The 20698-nt window shown below is 40.1% G+C and overlaps 1 protein-coding gene across 6 annotated transcripts in view; it reads left to right on the top strand.

The window, feature by feature from the left end:
• The window catches only part of TBL1X (transducin beta like 1 X-linked), a 202792-nt gene that overhangs the window by 146079 nt on the left and 36015 nt on the right, over positions 1-20698 (top strand). For all 6 annotated transcript variants that reach the window (XM_076357842.1, XM_076357866.1, XM_076357884.1 and 3 more), the window contains 2 exons: positions 16982-17127; positions 19882-20131. In XM_076357842.1, coding sequence (XP_076213957.1) covers positions 16982-17127; positions 19882-20131 — 396 coding nt within the window. The remainder of the gene's footprint in view (positions 1-16981; positions 17128-19881; positions 20132-20698) is intronic.

The raw sequence follows: 20698 nt of genomic DNA, 5'->3' as shown, positions 1-20698 counted from the left end.
TTCCAAGACTATTTCAATCCCAGGAACCCAAATCCCTGTGCAAGGAATCTCCACTGAAATTGAGAAGATGATTTATAATACTTTTTCAGGATTTGGTCTTTTAAAACAGTTCTTTGAGAGTCCAGTTGTGGCCTGTGTTAGTAGCTGTTTTCTCACATTGTACTCGTCTCTCTAATAACAGAGCTTATAAAAAAAAAAGCCTAGTTCTGGCATGCAATCAAATGAAAGAAAGATAAGAATTCTCTAACTAAAATTTAATCCAGACAAAGTTTATTTTTAAAAATAAGCTATTGGGTACCACACTGGAAAGGGCTTTTGAACATTAGAGTGGTGCGCAGATGGACACAGCCAAAGCCTAAGAATGCCGAAATTGTTTTACATTGTTATGTTTGTATTGTAGGAGATTCTACATAACAGTGTATTAATACAGTAATTTTTCCTGATGTGAAAAAAGAAAACCTGCCTTTTTTATTCCTCTTGACAGATCAGTAGGTGGGTTAGTGTTTTGTAATGATTCAGAAGGAGGCTTTACAAAGTCAATCAAGAATGGTGGTATCAGCCAAATGTCAGGAAAAAGTTCTTCTAGGTAACCCATCTCCCACAAGCAAGCAATCACTTGCCATTTCAGGGAGAACTTCACATACGAATTTCCATGTTAATTGCAAGTTGTACTGCTCTTCTTTTCTTATGTAAAAGGGCCAAATGTTTTTCTTACTTAATCCACACATACTAAAGGCATTCACAAAAACATTATATTTCCACTGTTCTGTTGTATTTTACCCATATAAGAGAGTAGAGGTTGAGGTTAAATATTTGAAGAAAAATTCAAATATGCTTCAAACTGAGCATATTGAAATCTAGATGCTAGGTATTGATTTAGTGGATATACCTGACAGTTTGCTAGTAATTTCATTTAGCAAATAAGAGCTATAGCCAATGATGAATCCACTAATCTATTTAAAAAGCTTCTTACATTTAGTTTGAATCTTCTTTCATACTGTCATTGTTTTTTCCAAAGAAATTTTTATATCCGTATTTTCAGATAAAGTAGGGTAATAAGACAGAAATTGTTACACAGCATCTTGCCTTTCCACCTGCTAGTATAAATGCCATAAGATGCGACAGCAGATGAAAGATGTTTAATCAGTAGCTTCAGAAATAATGCATGCCAAATTTACAGGGCTAGTGTCTAAATACAGTTTAAGTTCAAACCCCTACAGTTTAAGGAGTTTGCCAAAAACAAGGTTATTACATTGATTATTTATTAACATTAGCTGAACCCAAAGCTTCTAAAAATTATATCAAACACCGCCATAAAGGTTGCTTACAAGATCGAACAAAAGTTCAATTTTTTTTTTAGGTATCTGTCCTTTAGTCTTAGCCTGTAAAACTTCCAGGCTTTCCCATAAAATGTAGGCTAATGGTGGGAGAAAGAGAGGAACAACAAAAGGAAATACGTATGGCGGAAAAACTATATAAAAATCAAACTGTCCCTAAAATATTTCAAGTATTTTGTGGCTGCAAGGCACAGAAGCACTTGAGATTATTTGAAACTTTATAGCAAAGATATTGATGAGTGCTTTACACTTCATTATGAAAATGCTGGCAGGTCATTCTAGTAGAAGTTCAGCTCTTCTAAAATTGAAGTTAGAAGTGAAATTCAGTAATTATATTTCCTCCTTAATTCTCTGTCAGTCTAGAAAACTTGCACAGGAGAGTATTAATAGAGTTGAACTGTCTAAACCATTATTGTTGCTTTTTAACAAATCTTGGCATACGAAGGGGAGTTCCAGTGAACTGGAAAAAGCAAATGTTGTGCCAGAATTTTTAAAGGTTAAACAAGATGATCCAGGTAACTATAGGTCAAGCAAAATCATTGGAAGGTTGAAACTAGATACTTCCAACAAAAAATGAAGAGATGACATCATGCCTAATGCCAGCCAGCAAGTTTTTATGGATAACAGATCTTGTCAAACAAACTTGATACTGCTTTTTCCAAGATCACAAGTGAAGTTGACAGAGATAGCTGTGCTGACAATAATACACTTAGACTACTTTATGACATTTACTTAGTCTTGGTGACACTGTGGTTAAAAACAAAATGAAATAACTGTGTAAAATCAGTGTAATCCAGGGTTACCAAATGGATTAAAAACGGGCTAACAGAAACATAGTGAAAAGTGATTAGAGTTGGGGAGTATTCATCTCAAAGGTTGCTTCTAGTGGGAACTCAGAGGAATCTGTTCTTGGCGTAATACTGCTCAATAGCTTTATCAGTTACCTGGAAGGAAATACAAAATGATTCTCGAGTACATTTGCAGATGGAATGAAATGGTAAATTGTGGCGCTTGATGAGTTATACTAACTGATCATGTGGTTTAACAGAAAAAAATACAGCCAGGGAAACTGCTTTGAGTTGCCTGCTGCTAGAAAAGCAGGCTGGAGAAGATGCCTGGTCCAGGGGCAGTGCAGTCAAACCCATCCAGTACAAGACAGGGCTTGGACAAGTTAAGGCTCGAATTGCTTAGCTGCATTAAAATACGTAAGTAAATAATTGCCTCTTCACATAGGCGACTGTCTCAGGGCTTATCTATGCCCAGAAAACCAAAGCAGTCAGGCATAATTTCCATTTAGGCTCCATGGGTCGATGGCATAGGAATTCCACCACTAAGGTGGCTAGGTGTTGTCACTTCCGCTGGAGGACCATGAATGCCCCCCTTCTTGAGGTATAAAGAAATCAAGTGTTTAATTTCCGTTTAAGATTGTTACTTCATATCCAAAAGCCAAGTCCCGCAATGTTCAGTTTGCTCCTTTTTGAACATGAGCTTTTTGGTGCACAATTTAAAGTGGCCCAATTCTTAAAAGTGCTGAGTACTTCTAAGCTTTGTTCATCTCAGGAGTCACACTTTTAAAAGTCAGGTTATATTTATTTGTAGGTGTCTTGATTTAAAGACTACCTTTAAGTGAAACTCTTGGCCTCGGTTACTAAAATCAGGCTTAGGTTATGTCTACACTGTGAGTGTACTACCACTGTGGAGATAGGAGCACACAAAATACTCCTGTGGTGGACGTAGTTATACCAACAAAGCAGGTGCATTGACAAAAGTGAAACAAGCTTTACCAAAGAAGCCACAGTTCTGGCATCCAAATTATGTTGATTCAGCTTTGCACCTCTTCAAACTCCCGAGAAGCATACTTTTGCTAGCAGCCATCTTCACTGCTCACATACTCCTATTGGTTTTCTTCAGAGTGAAGAGCTGTGTTTCTACAAAACTGTATTGAATTCAGAATATAGTTTTCCCATTCTGCTTTGTCTGCCCAAAAGAGAAACAGATAATTATTTGTCTTTTGGAATGAAGGTCAGAGCAGTACAATGCAATGGGAGTAATAAGGATTCCAAGTAAAATTGAAAAGGGGTGGGGGGGGGGAGAGGATGGCAAAACCAAGGGAAATCAAATCTCTCGCATACCTTTTAATCTAAAATGTGCTGCCGTCTGTTGTGAGTGACAACTCCTGTTGTAGGTCCAAATGCTACAATAAATTACCTTCCCTACCCAGCCCAACATGTCAATTCAGTTATTAAAGCTTTTTCAAATTCGGTATTTTTGATGCATTGATTGATTTCATTGTGTTCCTCTTCTAGCACTTACATGCATGTTGCAGTATTGAATCTTTATCTGAAAATCAGCTCCCCAGCTGATAACTCTGTGGCTTATACTGCTGTCTAGTAGGGCATTTATTGTAGTGGATGTCTGGCAATGACTTGTTAGAGTTAAGGTTGTGTAACGGTTTCCATTTTTGCTCATACTTTTACTGTTCAGTTTGAATTTTTCCACGTTTTATTACATACACTTGATAAACTGTTCTTCAGTGTACATCCGCACCATGTCCAAGACAATAAAAACACTAGCTGGATGCTTTTCCTAAAAAGATGTCAATGAAATTTTTAGCTGCTGACTTGGGACAATTTACCATTATACTTCAGAATTGTCATTTGTTTTCTTCCCAACCATACAAATTAAGGCAGCTAATAATGTAGTTGTTTTCCATCTGTAGATTCAGGATGACAGCAGCATATTGGTCTGTTTGGTTCATGGTTGACAGATTTTCCTTGTTTTCCTAAATGTCCTGGTTTCAGCTGGGATAGAGTTCATTTCCTTCCTAGTAGGTGGTACAGTGCTGTGTTTTGGATTTAGGATGAGAATATAACATTGATAACACACCGATGGTTTAGTTGTTGCTGAGCAGTGCTTACACTAGTCAAGGACTTCTCAGCTTCTCATGCCCTGCCAGCGAGAAGCTGGGAGGGGGCACAGCCAGGACAGCTGACCCCAACTGGCCAAAGGGACATTCCATACCATGTGACGTCATGCTCAGTATATAAACTGGGGGGAGTTGGCTGGGGGGCAGTGATCGCTGCTCAGGAACTGGCTGAGCATCGGTCGGCAGGTGGTGAACGGTTGCATCACTTGTTTTTCCTGGGTTTTGTTCCTCTCTTTCTCTCTCTTGTTGTTTTCCTTTCATTACCATTTTTATTATTATTATTGTTGTTGTTGTTATTTTTATTTTATCTTATTTCAATTATTAAACTGTTCTTATCTCAACCCACGAGTTTTCTTACTTTTGTTCCTCCGATTCTCTCCCCCATCCCACCAGGGGGAGTAGGGTGAGCAAGCGGCTGTGTGGTGCTTGGTTGCCAACTGGGGTTAAACCACGACACTAAAAGATAAGATTTTCTCTCAAGTTTTAAGCATAGGCTCAAGGGCACATAGAGCATGAAGCGTTTCTGTGAATCACAGCACAAAATCCTTTGTAGAGTTAGGCATGTGCAAAGATGGGCCTTTCCTGTTAACCACATCCAGGGCATCTTACTCTCATTCTGCCTTTGGAAATTATGAGATAATCCAAAATATGGGTATTCTGAATCATCTGGGATTTCATCATTGTGATGTTGTCCAAGTAGATATGAGTAGTTGGAATAATACTAAATTACAATTTTTCCAATGCCATTTACAGTTTTTTGAAAAGGAAGCAACAAAATTTGAAGGAAAATATCTTCTTTATGACTCATTCTCTTTTTTAACAAAAACATTTTATACAAAATGTAAGTATCGCAATTTGCTTGGGTAAGTTCTCAGGCCATAGGGGATGACTGAAGATCAATATTCTGTTCTTTTGAATTTGTGCCTTATGCAACGGTCTTTATTTACATAAGCCTATGTAACTTTTCTCTGAAGCTCGTATTTTTTCTGCATGTGAAGTACATTTAGAGTATTTTGAACAACTGTGTATGGCACAGAGTTCCTGAGTCACAGATGAGAAAAGTGTATGTTGAAAATAATTCAGATTAAGCATAGCATAAAATATTGGCATATATAGGTCAGCTAAATTTGCTTCAAAGCTAACTGCTTCCTTTGCGTAGAAAGGCTGCTGCTAGGTAGAAGGGGAATGTACAGTGCATGGGTTTTGCTTAAATTATTCAAATCTACACCTTGAAGAATAATTCATTAGAAGAATGAATCACTTGGTCAATAAAGGCACTTGTCCAGTGTGACAGTAAAAACAATAGTGTGCACTGACAGTAGAGTCAGTGGATAATGATTTTTCTTTTGCTTTTTTTGTTTTCTTCCAGTTTGGCTCATTAGGATCATAGGAGAGTTCAGGCTGGATGTTGTCTCAGGAGAGGACGGAATCAGAGAATAGTTCAGGTTGGCAGGGACCTTTGGAGATCATCTAGTCCAACTCCCCTGCTCACAGCAGGATCAGCTGCAGCAGGTTGCTCAGGGCTGTGTCCAGTCAGGTTTTGAGTATCTCCCAAGGATGGAGAGTCCACAACTTCCCTGGGCAGCCTGTTCCAATCACATTAAATAAAATGTTTTATTTTGTTTCAGTGGCATTTCATGTGTTTCAGTTTGTGCCCATTGCCCCTTGTCCTGTCACTGGGCACTGCTGAGAAGAGCCTGGCTTTGCCCTCTTTCCACCCCCCTCAGGTATTTATGCACATGGATTAAGTCCCCTGTGAGCCTTCTCTTCTCCAGGCTGAGCAGTCCCAGCTCTCTCAACCACTCCTTGCGTGCCAGATGCTCCAGTCCAGTGATCATCTTCGTGGTCTTTTCACTGGACGCACTCCAATATGTCCCTGTCTCTCCTGTACTGGGAAGCCCAGAAGAACTGGACGCAGTACTCCAGATGGGTCTCACCAGGGCTGAGTAGAGGGGAAGGATCCCCTCCTTTGACCTGCTGGCAACGCTTTTTGTAGTGCAGCTCAGGATGCTGTTGGCTTTCCTTGCTGCAAGGGCACATTGCTGGCTCACGTTCAACTCGTCCAGCTTCCTGCTGACAACTGGGGAGCCTCAAAGATCTTTCAAAGAACCTGTACATAAAGGTGCTGTTAAACACGATAGTCACTGGAATGCTCTTGGAGCTGTGTACATAGCTATGCTCTAATAGTAAGGATGGAGACCTTTTGTTTGCTGAGGGAAAAATACATCCTTGAAATGACATCCTGTCAGCCAAAGATAAAACACACATTTTAGTGTTGTTTCAGTAACAATCTATGGCTGCATTATTTGTGTCTACATACGTGTTGTCACTGGTTCTTGGACCGCATGTATTTGGCCTGCGGTACAGAGTAACTGTAGTTCATAGACCAAACTCAGCTGCACTTTATATGAGGTGCACTACATATAAAGACGCTTGTGTATTTGCTTAGCATCTGTTTGCACAGTTACTTTTGTGCTAGTGTAACTGCGTGCTGAACAAGTATTACTGAGTAAAAAAAACAACACACTTTTTAAGGAAATATGTAAAAACTGGGTGTTTAAATCTGGGTGTTTAAAATTTTTGTGCTTCAATATTGCTGTTTGTAAGTAAGGTTAATACTACGTACGATACCTCACAGCAGATGGTAAAAGGTTTTAGTCCTAAAATGTATTGAAATCCTCTGAGGAAAGACTGTTACAGGTGTGCTGGGACACTATTTAACATTATTTTTCTATTATTTCAAAGTACTATTTGTGAATTTACAGGTGAATGTATATATCTAAATGCAGTATGAATGAGATGCTAACTATATTATTCAGGAACTGGTGTTAAGACTGAAGGCAGGGTTTCTTTCACCTTTTCAGCTGTACAATGGCTAGGCTTTGGAGCAATACAAAATCCATTTTTAATTCTTATGGTTGAGCACAGATCTGATTCGTGGGCATGCAGCCCTATTTATATGATGTGTTATCCTCTTTAGGGCCAGCCTACTCAATTAAAATAAAATTACTTAAGCTTATGATCCAGATCTCTGATATACTGGAAGATGGATATAGAACCAACGTTTGTGATCTTTCATGAATTAGTTGAGATAAATAAAGCCATGGTGTTGTTCTAGGAGTGGAATATGAGTTAAAGTGACTCTTGGATAGGAACACTTGAGAAATTTGACAAAAAACCATTTTGCTTTAAATAAAAGTGTTTCCTAAAAGTCACCCCAGAATGAACATTCCTATCTGATGAGAAACCATCTGTAACTATATATATTGCATATAATGTAACTTAATATATATAACTCCCCCCAGCGTAATATATATGTAGTAAAAATAGTGTACTATCAAAAGGGTATATGAGGGGGTTTATTCAACTCCTCTTTTTTTTAATCTCTCTCCTACTTTCTGTATTTCTTTTAAGCTAGGGAGAAAATGACTGTATGATTCCAGAAACAGTGAGACTGACTCTGAATTCGAAATTATACTTCACAGTTGGAGGGTGGATGACTGCTGAAAAGGCAAATCCATTTCTCAAATAAGAACTGTATTATTATGCACAGTTTCTCTCTCTGCTAGTAATCATTTATTCTCTTTGCAAATACTAAGTACTTTTTAAGAAAATCAGGGTCAGCATTAGAAGACAACAAGCTTTATTGGGCTGCAGTTCCAAACCCATTTTTTTTAAACTTACCAAAGCTGTAGATCTTGGGAAGGATGAAGCTGATAGGTTAAAGGTAAATACTTTTCCCAGCTTCCTTTAAAGATAAGCAAATTGGTTTCTAAGCCGACAGCACCTCTGAATCCTGTGAAACAATGTGTGAGTCAAAACCACATTGTGCACTTTTTTTGTAGAGCAGTGAATACGTACTAGCGGTATTTGATGGTTGGCTTCCCAAAATCCAAATTCCACAACGGAGAGGAAAAAATATTTTTACAGTTACAGAAGTTACTGGGTTTGCTGTACTTTGTTCTGGTTATATTTGCAAAAGCTGTATATTTGTGATAAGCCGTATGAGGGCCATATTTATGTGTGTTTATATGCACAGACTTAGAGTTCTGTGACCAGATATCTGCTTTATATACATACGTATAAACGGTAGTTTCAAAAGTTTTGTGGTGCAGTTCAAGAGGTCCTTTTGAAAACTTCTTTCTCTGTGTCTTTTACCCCTGTTGCATAACAACAGCAATATAAATGCCATGTAAGAAAAGAAATACTTGGTGCAGAATTTTGTAAGTTCCTGTGAAGGAAAAAAAATACACTGAGTATCTTGTTCTTTTGCCATTTGCCAAACCCTACTTACTTGGTATTTCCTTCTAGGTCTCTTCACAGTTTTCTAAACTTGGCTATTTTAATTTTTCTTTGGCCTGAAGGTTGCCATACAGTGTTGGATCTCAGACACTGAGCAAACGTGGTGATTTTTAAGCTACACAAACATAAATGATTACACCTTTGCAAATTTATTCCATAGCACGGATTTTGGTTCTGATCACTTCATGTCCTGTTTTTCAAAGCTTGCGTAAACGCAGTATTATAGGGGTATTAAGAAAATAGGATGCTGGGTGGAAGGCAGATATCTATAGGTCAAGATGGCTTTGCTAGTAAAACCAGTGAAGTGCTACACATTTATCAATTTACTGCTTTTCTTTTTGATTCTCCAGGCCCAGTGAAAGAAGCTGTATCTTGCAGCTTTGCAAGTTTTGCTAATAACCTACACGCTGGGGACTTTCTGCCTGCACAGCTATGGCAGTTACAAATCACCCCTTCTCACACCTAACCAGCGTAGCTGTATTAGGGCTCCATTTGTAGTCACCGTCAGCAGAAACCATCCTGGTGTTGAAGTTCCTGAATGCCCACCAAGTGTCAGCTGTGGTGTCCTACTTGCTACCTCTTATATAGGTGTATATTAGAACTGATAGAAGAGCATAGCTTATGGGGGAAAAAAGTGAAGTATGTATGACTGTGAAAGTCAGAATCTTCTAGAAATGTGATCCTTAAACGATGCACGTCTCTTTGGATGTTTGGTTGCACGGACAGGGCTAAAAGATAACAGCATCCCATTAATTTAGAAGGAAAAGATTATTTTTTTTTCTTGCCATGGCCTTTGTAAGTTATTTCAAACCTTGCCCATAGTTGCATTAAATTGCTAGATCTGTGTTAACATTTATTCACAATTGTCAGTCTAATTTACACAGTGAGTGAAAAAGGGGATTATTTCAGACCTTGTTTTCAAAAGACTTTTTTTAAGTTCCTCTTTCCATTGCTCGTGTTCTGTTTTCTGTCTGTATCGTATTTCTCTTTTTGTTAATTTGCAGCCCTCAGAAAGGCTTAAACAGTGAGTGCCAAGTACTGCTCATCAAAAGATCCTTTCCAAGTTGTATTAATCTTTTCCAACATATTTTCCTGCATGAAAAAGGAAAAAAACTGCCAAAAAATTCTTTGGCACATAATAAAATAATTTTGGGTAGCAGACATTTACTCTGAATTCTTGGCAGAAGGTGAACAGGTCAGATATCCAAGAAAAAAGGGTGTAACATTTAATATTAGTGAATAATAGCTTCTACAAAACTTCGGGTAACCAGGCACACTATAATTTTGGCAACTGACACAAGCTACAGCTAGAGATCCTTTCTTTATATTTCCCAGGGACTGTGAAAGAGCTTGTAATACAGGACACATTTCCCAGGGTTCTGGAAATAATTTTAATCGTTCAGCAATCCTAATCTTGAAACAAATGTACAAGCCCTATTGTTCAGCTGATTTTTCTAAAAATATATCTCAACTGCAGTTCTTATTTTAAATTGCTAATGTGTGTCCTTGTTAAGCCCTTTATGTAATTGTGAAGGTAAGTCTTCAAAAATAAGCAGACACTGCCAAAACCAGAGAGGCACTCCAGGATGTATTACCGAGAAAGAAAAAGCTCAGCTAGGAGAAGAATCTCAGTCTGCTGTGAATAATAAACAAGATGCGGTGTAGGATTTTTGCCCACCTTTTTTTTAACTGTTTGTAGAATCAGTGGCTTGAGGCACCAGACTCTTTTTCAACTGCAACCGAACATATTTTGGAGAAACCGGTGTCCTTTTTGTGAAACCTCTGCGTATGTACACTAGGGTTTTATGGCCGTATTTTTATGGGCACATAATTACATTTAGACAGAAATGTAAGGAGAAGCAAGGATGGGGATCCATGTTACACTCTCAATTCTCACTCAGTGCATCACATAGAAGGGGAAATACTAGACGCTAAAATGGCAGCTGCGGTCAAGTACAGTGAAGAACATCATTGTATTCTCTTGGGCAGTGGGCAAGAAATTATGTCATTTACCTCAGGAGCTAGATTAGCATGTGTTAGCCCCAGGATCAAGAAAATACAGTTGTTCTAAGTGAAACTGTTTGCTTCTGGTTTTGCAGCCAGAAATTGCATTCAAATATGCCCTTAGTGATACGTGTCCCTTGCTTGTCTACACTGGTAAATCTAGACCTACAGAAGTCTTGATTTAGTGTTAACTATTCTGTTTGTACATCATTAGTATTTGGAAGAAATTATGTTGTTAATGGTCCTATTTCACTCTTCCTAAGTGGAATTTTTTTAAACTGCAGTGGTGGGGCTCTAATTTATTTCAGATCACCACATTGCACACTCTTCCCTTCTTGCCTTCCTGCTTAGATGGCACTCCCAAGACCCAGACGTCAAAATTGGGAAGATGTTTTTCCACTGGTTGCATCTGGTTTCTTTGGCAAGCAGCTGTGTGGGCAGCTTTGGAGTTACTTGGGTTTGGTGACATGTTAAAGCAGCCGATGGGACTGTGTGGGGACATCTTTTCCTCCTGCGTTTGATTTTCTTTTGACTCATTACTCTGTGGAATGTTTCTACTTGATGTGTCTAAATCTCCCAGGATTTTGCCCGTATACCCATTTATGGTCATAAAGATGACTTTCCTTTACCCCCTCACAACCATCTTTTCTTCCCTGCAGCTGGTACAGCTGTAGTCGGCTCTTACGTGCCTTCCGTTCTTGCATGAATTTTACATCAGTCAAGTCACAGCAGTAGTGCCAGGTACAATACTACCTTAAGAAAACAGGCATTCATACAGCCAGAAAACTTGAGATTGCCAGTGGATCCCATTATAGCAGTTGCAGGTTGGTTCTACCAAGCCAGAAGTTTTAATCATTTCTAAAACCTTGCTCATTTTTCTATCCTGTACCTGCCAAATACTTTCGAAGAGAACAGCGTGTTACTTCGGAGATGAGGATTGGAAGAGCTAGTATTGGGAATTTCCAAAAAGAAAGACAACACAATGTCAGAGAAATCAATGCAGTAAGAAGTGTTGATTATTTCCACCTGGAGATGGTTAAATTGTTACAGAAAAAGAAGGGGTTGTCAGGTAGTTGATGCCTCCTCATTTTTTTTTTTCTCTCTTTCTATTGAGGTAATAACATCACTAATTTAGTGATTTCTGGAAATTGAACCTAAGGTCCCTGGATTTGAAAACCTCTATCTGGACTGCTTGAGTTAAAGAAATAGGAAAATTTATTAAAGGAAACGACACAGAACTCCATGTGAAATCTCACTGTTTTCCAGGACAGAGGGCCACACTGGGCATTAGTTATACAAAGATTTGTAGGAATGGGGTTGTTGCTTGTACTCAGTGTTGGGATAGAGACTGTTCATCATAAAGATGCCTGAGATGTGTGTTAAAGGCAATTTGATGTTCATAATTCTTTATTCTCTGTTTCATTCTACAGTAACAAATGTTTCAGTGAAGAATCTTATAGTATGAATAATTAGACTAATTTGCAAATAACTTAGACACATCTGGTTTTTTAAAAAAAATTTGAACAGTATACTAGTTAGATTTACCAGACAAACTAAGTCCATTTAGTTCACAAACAGAAAACTTTCGCAGTATTCAACAGATGGCTTAACTATTGCTAAGCAGGGCATCCCCGAGGTTACTCCCTGAGTAACGGGCAAAGTGAAACACTTCAGAAGTTGTTGCTTCCACAGACCCCTCTTTGTCATTCCCCTCATCTGTACAAACGCAGCAGTAGGTGCTGTAGCTGTTACAATTTAAGATTGCAATTTAAACAAGACTGCTTTTTACGGTGCTAAAGGGATCGGAAAATGAAAGGAGCACTTAGTGAATGTCAGTTAGCTGGATCTGTGATTGCCAGATGAGCTAGCGCAGGGAATACTCGGCAGCACCCCAGTTGTGTGCCTAAAAGGAAGAATCCTTCACTCCCAGAAGAGGTGAGACACATCTCTGGAGAAGACAAGGTGTTCCCCGGGCTGTGTGGCTGCCCAGCGGCCTTTGCTACGCCTACATTTGACAGGCATTTCTGCTGCGAGCCAGGCGTATTACAAACAATTAAAATTACGTAGCCTGCAGATCAAACAAACACACAAAGAGCAGCATTATGTTCATTAAATAAAACCTAGTCATATTATGATAGATGACAAATCTTTTTTTAAGGGGAGGCCATTTTTAACTGAAAAACGAACAGCAAAGGGAAAAAAAAATCTCGATCATCTCCATTTTTGCAGTTACAGCAAAACCTATCAAGTGCAATTTTGCAAAACACAGCCCTACATATGCATTTTTTGGCACTGCCTAGGGCAAGAATTCCCAAATGGCTGTGTACGTACCACTGAGAGTATATACAGACACCTCAGTGTGGGAAAAGATACAGCACAGAACCAGGACCTGTTATCACTGTCAGTACAAAAAAGTGTGGGAATCTCTCAGTGAGGAATTTCACTCAGTTTTCAAGTCAAAAACACTTGCATAACAATTTTTGCGTTGGGGGGGGGGGCGTCATTTAAGTCATTTTTTCTGCATTCATTATATCCTCTATGCTTTTATGCTCTGTAAAGTCTTTTAAGACCAACTATTCCACAGTTGATAGGTCACCTCCCTTTAAGGTGATCATACCAAGTTCTGCACTGTTCATTTGGATATTTTTTTTTCATGTATGATAATGTATTTTCTGATTGTACATAGTTTGACGGTTTATGTTTCCCCATCTTTTTTGAGGTAGACAAAACCTGGAAGCCATTCTCTCAAGTCTGCTGAAAGGTGCCATTTAGGGCACTGGTCATGTCAACAGCACACGTGACTGTCCGGTTCACTGGTACAAAACCGGTTTAGTGTGTGGCCATGCTCTCTCCCCTTCTGCCCTTGTGTTCATGTAAAAACAAAACCATAAAAGCTCATAGTCTCATTCCATGTGTCCTCAAACGGTTTACTAAATCAAGATTTCATTTATTGGTGCTATTTGAATAGAAGTTATAGTTTTATAGTGATTATTACAGTCACCGAAATGACAGAATTTATGAGAAATAATACATATGGACACAGATTTGCAACTTCCATTCATTTCACTGCTACTCCTGCATTTTGAGTTTAGGTCTATAGTAATTTCATGTCATCCCTACCGTGTCCTTTCTTCAGATCCCCACTTGCAGAGCACCTTCTGTCTCTGCTCTCGCTCCCCAACTGCCTTGACAGCCTGCAGAGAGTCACTGGGGGGGGGGGGGGGGTGCGCGCTCGTGTCTTGGCTTTACGTTCCCCAGTGTGGTTTCATGAATTTCAGAAGGAGGGCCAAGTTAGCATTTGTAACACAAGCTAACATTTAAAAAAAATTGCCTTCGTTTAATAGAAATCACCTTTTTGTGAGACTGAACTATAGAGCTGCAACATTGCTGTATAATTCAGTGTACTCACACGCAGAGCCCCGAAAAGAACTGATGACATCTGGTAACTATAAAAGCAAAGCTCAAGTGATTTTTCAGCGTTACCAGAAACCTGACATGGGTACAGCTTCATTCAGGATTTTGTTAACTATGTGTGTTACTTTTAAAACCAGTCTACTTTCATATGAGCCTTATATAACTGCTACAGTAGTACAAGAAATCAGGACGTAATTAGCTATCGGTCAGTGGTCTGGTTTAGTTGTTTCTGTTGTGTTTGTTTTTCTTTTAATTACAATTGTATGGGAGGATTTTTCCAAGAGGGGTGAGGAACACAGTGTCCAGCAGCACCCACTTAAGCAGTTTCACTCTGTTGATTTTCAGTATTTGGATCTTATCAGATAGGATTTTAGGAAAGTTTGTTACAACTGCTGGAGAGGTGTGAGTGAGATTGCTCTTCAGTGACAAAAGTAGCCGGGAGTTTTGTGTTTTGTCATCTAACAGGTGCTTTGGTAATAGTTTCTTAGCATCGAGAGAAACAGTAAAATAAGAAGATTCATTGCCATAACACAACTGGGCTTTGTGCTGAGAAGTTTCTTCTTTCACGTGCAGCCAGGTGAGATGTGTTGCTCTTTGGGGATGTGGCAACTCCGTACTGGACAAAGAGGTTAGCGGTGTGCCACAGTCATCTGTCTGCTGACAAAGATGGGGCTTCATATACGCCAGCAGCCAACTAAAAAGTCTGCAAGATACCAAATGCAATAATGAGAGGTACAAAGTCATAGTTAAAATTAAGCCTACTGTAGATCCGCAGTAATGATTTTCTGCTTTTTTACATTTTCTATCGATGTTTGTTGGTTGCCATTTTTATGCCATCCACCTTTTGATTGAGTCAGAGACCATGTTACAATTTTCTGAGCTGCCGCCTCACAAACTAGCTGCTGGCTTTTTTAGCAGTCAACTTCAGTGCTTCTGGACAACAGCTTATTTATCTCATTCTTCTCCATTCTTAAGTAGATTTGCTGATTTATCCATCATGCATTTTAAAGTCCATTCCTTTTCAAGAAGGTATTGTTACTGTTGTTGTTGTTGATTAATTTAAATACACAGAAATACAAATCAAGTGGGATCTGATTCTCTAATTCTGTTTAGTTGCATGACATGTATTTATATATACATAGAGATTTCAGCGTTCAGTGATCAAGCCCTAGATCGCTCAGACACGGGCTATGTGTGTATGCTCAGTGCTTGATTTCTTCCTCATTGTGGTGCCCAGTAATGTGCTTAGGTGTCCTACAAAACTACTAACAAGGGAAAAACACTGCCCTGCAGAACTTACAGTCTATTTTGGGTGCAGCAGGAGGTCCAGCAGTTCATAAACTAGACCAGGACATAAAGAGGCATACAGGATAAGAATTGGATTAGATAAATTATATTGCAGTTTTTCAGGTGTTTTTTGCTGTGCTTTATTTTTATGCCTTGTAATCCTATGTAATTCTGCTCATAGGTTGACCTGCCACTTCCTAAAAAGTATCCCAAGCATCCCCCAAAGCGGGGGGAGTGCCATGAAGGGAAGGTGGGGTTGGGAAAGGAGGGGATAGAGGCTTTTACCAGGAAGAGGAGAAAAACAGTGGCAAAATAAAATGTGTCGGGGGAGAGAATGACAGAGAGATACATACCTCGGTTTCAAATGTGGGAGGCATTCTGTTTCTCAGCTTGTTTTTGCTATCTATCTACGATCATAATTGAGCTAGCTGCAAAAAGGATCTTGAAAACAATTTGAGTGAGAGAGAGAGAGCATTACTGTGGAGCGAGCCCAAAATCCCGTCCTCCAGCCCACACACAATTGGACATTGCAGTGATATGGGAGAAATCCCTTAACGGACAAAACTATAAATGAAACTACTGTTGACAAGGGGAAGAGGCACAGCTATATTTAACGGAAGTATTTTCATTTGAGAGCTGCTTTCTTTTTCTTCTTTTTTTTTTTCTTCTTTCTTGTCTAGTTGGTGGAGACTGCGAGGGCTCTTCCTGTTTGAGACAGCGCATGGGTGGTTTCCCCAAGGCTTTTAATGTTAGATTAATGCTCTGGAGACAGTGTGGTGATAAATGGGTTCCTACAGTTATATCTACATCCTGTTCCCCTTCCCCCCTCCCGCATCTGCCCCTACGTACAGTCGCTCTGCAGCGCTCGCCTTCATACCCAGCAACAGTTTTCAGCAGCTTCAGCCAGCGTTTAAGGCACAGCTCTTTCTCTAAAATGCGTCCAGCAAAATTCTTTCATTTTCAGTGCCGTCACTGTCATTAACCCTTACTTTTAGGACAAAAATGAAACGGGGAAGAGAAAGGCTTCTGGTTAAGGGATGGGCCACCACACTGGCTTGTCCTCTGCTGTTTGGCAAATCCCAATTAATTACTTTTGCTATTTCTGTTCACTTTCAGAAAATAGGTTTACGGGAGCAGCCTTTCTGTTGTTTCACGTTTTAATGGCAATGCTCTGCACATCACATTGTACTCATCAATAAATGAGCAGAGGATTTGAAATCTCCTCCCTGGTATAAGAGAATGGCTCCCCTGTGTCGGCTGCATCTATGGCTTGATTTTACACAACTTGCGCCCTGATAGGGATTTAAGTGTTTCTCTTCAGAAAACACCCACACTAAAATGCAGCAAGGGTAGTGAAGATTTGAGGCAGGTTTTTCAGCTGGACTTGCCCTTATGGCGATTCCTATTTTTTTATGTGTTTGGGTTTGTTTTCAGTTAGTACAGTTCTCCAGTTATTTTTCTCTGCGTGCTTTTCCGTTTCTATACGGCTTCCCCTATATGTGCAGGGGAGGGGGATGGGCAGTGGCGGTGGCAGGGTGGTCAGGATGGCTCTGGTTAACCTCCCTGGCTCCATGCAGCCAGCCGGCGTCCTTCTGCTTACGCGGCAGCGTCTCTCAGATCTTGCAGCAGGATTATTTTTAGACCATGAAGGTGTGTGTATCTGGCTGGTGCATTTAGATTTCATGTCATGGCTTCCTTTTCCTGCTCTCAGGTTTCTCCCACTCGGCCTTCACCTTCGGTATCGAGAGCCACATCAGCCAGTCCAACATCAACGGAACACTAGTGCCACCTGCCGCACTCATCTCCATCCTTCAGAAGGGGCTCCAGTATGTGGAGGCCGAGATCAGCATCAATGAAGTAAGTACCCCCGCCAACGCCGGCACCGCGCGCACCACTGACCGACCCACTGGGGCTTGCGAAGCGATGTGTCCCAACAGCCCGGAGACGCAGGCCACCGCTCCGCGATTTCCGTTGATCTCGTTTCATTTTGTTCCTCATACTTTGCCCCACCCCCAGCAGAGAGCTGAAGAGCCCTGAGGTGGAAGTGTATTTCAGTTTTTAGCTGTGGCACTGAGGCCTTCTTTGCGCTGCTTAAATGGATTTTATGGTGTTTCCACTACCGCAGTCAACAAATCCGGGGTGCACGGATTCTCGCAGCAAACAAGAAAATGCGTCTGTTTACAGTCTTGCGTTTTCAAGGTCGTAGCAGAATTTGGCAGGAAAAGCCTGCAATGTAGGTTAAAACTTCACTGCCTGACACCTGCTAGCAGGCACCCCTCCTTGCAAGCCATGAGAAGCCTGATCTAAAATTCACGGAGGTCACCGGAGAGATTCTCTCTGATTTCAGTGACTTTGGCTCAGATCACGTAAAGCCAGGCATCATCCTCTCATGTACATGGCGAAATGGTTATGTGCAAATTCTGACCCTGGCTGGGGCACTGGTTGTCTGTGGGGATTGTATGAGCAGCCACAAAGTGTCTCTGTTCTCCTTGAACTGCCAGGGGAAACAAAGAGGGGGTGTGGGAAAAGCCAGCATTTTTGCCCTGCCAACCTTAAAGGCGTGATGCTTCGAGAGGGAGTGAAGCGTGACAGATACTGCATTACAAAATATTTACCACAGATATTCATAATTGACAGAGATCTGTAATAAATATTAATACATAAAAAGCTATTGCTTTTTCCTCTGTAGCTGAATGTGGCATGGGAACAGCATGGGTGAGAACAAAGGAATATAAAATAGAGAAAAGGTTGTGTTGTTTGCAATGTGTAGTTTGGAAACTCATTTATTTTTATCACTAACATTCTGTGTGGTTTTCTTTTTATGACTCGATACCGTGTTTAAGAGTTATGTATGTGTTATTTTTTTAATTGGGGCGATGACATTTGACATTCATGCCAAGCTGCACTTTGATGCAGTTGTAATAACAAACAAGTGCTAGGAATCTGTCCCAATTTGCTGCTGCTTAACATTTTGCCCTGTGCCTGAAATTGGAGCTACACAGTTAGAAACTTTCAGCCATGAACAGCACCTATCGGTTCAGGTCGTATGACAGCTGTAGGGGTCTGCTCCTGTGCATCCAGCTTCAGAATTGAAGTTGAGAGAATAACCTATAAATATGCATGTTGTCACCATTAAGATTTATGTTGCTCTCATCGTGGTTTGATTCTGTGCAAATACGTACTGTCAAGTACATTACAGCAAAGCAAAGGCCATTCATGCTATGTCTGAATGCCAGTAAGGGCTACGTATATGCTTCTCTACGTGTTACTTCTCTATGTGTATTACTTAAGAGCGGCTAGTAATCAGTGAGTCTGTAAACTAATGTATATAAAATTAAGTATTGTTTGTGAGCTGTGAAAGGGCAGTCATGGAAATAGTCCAGTGAGCAGTTTTACAGTTAAAAATGTAAGATGCCAAAATCCACTGGCAAACATTTTTTTCATTGTGTAGCAAGGATTTGAGCCAGGATTCAAATAAATGTCGGTAGAGATACTTACATAAAAGATGTTGAGGAGAAAGAGAGCTTATATTTTTCTTCTCTAATGACTCTTTCCTTCTTTTTCTTCCCCATGAGGAAACAAATAAGTATTCTCTTAATATTGTAATTGTAAGGGGTAATTCAATGACTAGTCCAACAGAAGCATACTAGTCAGCCAAACGGCTATTTTTCTTTATTAGTTATTGCTGTCTATTAAAAATTACATTGTTTCCCAGCTGCTTCATCTGTCCATATCCTAATCTTACCTGCTATTCCTCAAACACAAATCTTTCACTGCTGGGTCTTGATTATTTCAAAGAGTTAAAGGGAGTTTGCAAAAGATCAGTAAAATGGCACTTTACAGAGGCTACTAAAACCTTTTTCCTATATTTAAGATAATAGGAAAGTGAAAGTGAAGCAAAGCTAAGTAGATACAGCAGTTGTTGACCTGAGTCTCTATTAAGTCTTAAAAAACAGCCCTTAAAGGTTAACTCAATTGGTTGTTAAACCTGAAGCCTAATTTACAGAAATCAAAATGAAAGCCGTAACTATTACGAATAAAACTAGCAGAATAAAGGAAAAATAACGATAAAGCAGTCCTGTGCAATCAGCTACAACTGGTGGTGCTGGGCTGATGAATGCTGTGTAAGGAACCACTGAATTTGTGCATACATCTTGTTTTGGCTGAAGTTCATTATTCATCAGCCACTATGCCCCTGCAAGTGCAGGAAGACAAACAATTCAACCAAAGTCTGTTTGCCTTTGTCATGGCTCTAGCCATGACTCTTTTTTCCAAAATACAAAACAAAGAGAAACTTTCTGTCATCAGTCAGAATTTTTTTTTTTCCACAGTGTAATTTTTTTGCATCTGTAAAGAGTTTGTATGTCTGAATTTTCTATAAAATTCCAATAAATGACTTACTCACCAAACAGATTTCTAAGTGGAACATGAGTACCACCACCACGGATCTGAGAGAGAGGTGGTCCGTAGTAACATGGCACTGCTGGTCAAGTCAAAGTGCAGTATCTTCACACAACCTAGTTTTGTTTCTTTGTATCATTACCTCTTTGCCCGACCTCAATGGTGAAGACCCTAAACTTGCCGTTTCACTTCTGCTCGTTTTCCCTGCAGGATGGTACAGTATTTGACGGCAGGCCAATAGAATCACTGTCTCTGATAGACGCAGTGATGCCTGATGTTGTTCAGACCCGGCAGCAAGCATTCAGAGAGAAACTAGCTCAGCAACAAGCCAGCGCAGCAGCGGCAGCGGCAGCAACGGCAGCAACAGCGGGAGCAACGACGACTGCTGTTTCCCAGCAGAACACACCAAAGAATGGAGAAGCCACTGTGAATGGAGAGGAGAATGGGGCACATGCAATAAGTAAGCCAACCTATGCAGCTGCTTGCCACTACTGGGCAATTTGAGTTTCAATAATATTCTTGTACTTAGTTGGTGTCTGCAAGGTGTTAGAACCCAGAGGAATCATTTCAGGAAGGCGGGGTATTTCTAGAAAGGCTGCTGAGTAAAAATCACGTTTCATGTCACAGTGCATATTTTACTGGTGTCCTCTCAGAATCCAAAAACTTAGAATTGCAAGTTGAAGACAGTATCAAGAAGTGGAGCTGTATGCTCTCTCCTTAGAGCATGTAATAATACTCATTCGTATTATCAGCTTCATAGGTGCTGTTAGATATTTGATAAAAGTTGGGACAAGCTGTAGCCACAGTTGGTCATTTTGTCCAGGCTAGGAGGGAGACAGGTTGAGAGGCTGGGACCTACAAGCCATATCTGTGTCAATGAAGCATGGCCAGAGCATAGCCTTGAGCACTAACTATCCTATGATCATCCATAGCCTTGGCATGGTCCTCGGCACAGTTTGGCCTATAGCAGCTATCCCTTCTTGTACAGCATGGCCAAGCACAGGGTAGGGAGTTGCATGTGCCAAGG

The sequence above is a fragment of the Aptenodytes patagonicus genome, chromosome 1 (genome assembly GCF_965638725.1).
Source record: "Aptenodytes patagonicus chromosome 1, bAptPat1.pri.cur, whole genome shotgun sequence".
NCBI classification, from domain to species: domain Eukaryota; kingdom Metazoa; phylum Chordata; class Aves; order Sphenisciformes; family Spheniscidae; genus Aptenodytes; species Aptenodytes patagonicus.
The sequence above is the reverse complement of the archived record's forward strand: the minus strand, read 5'-3'. Positions and strand labels throughout refer to the sequence as shown.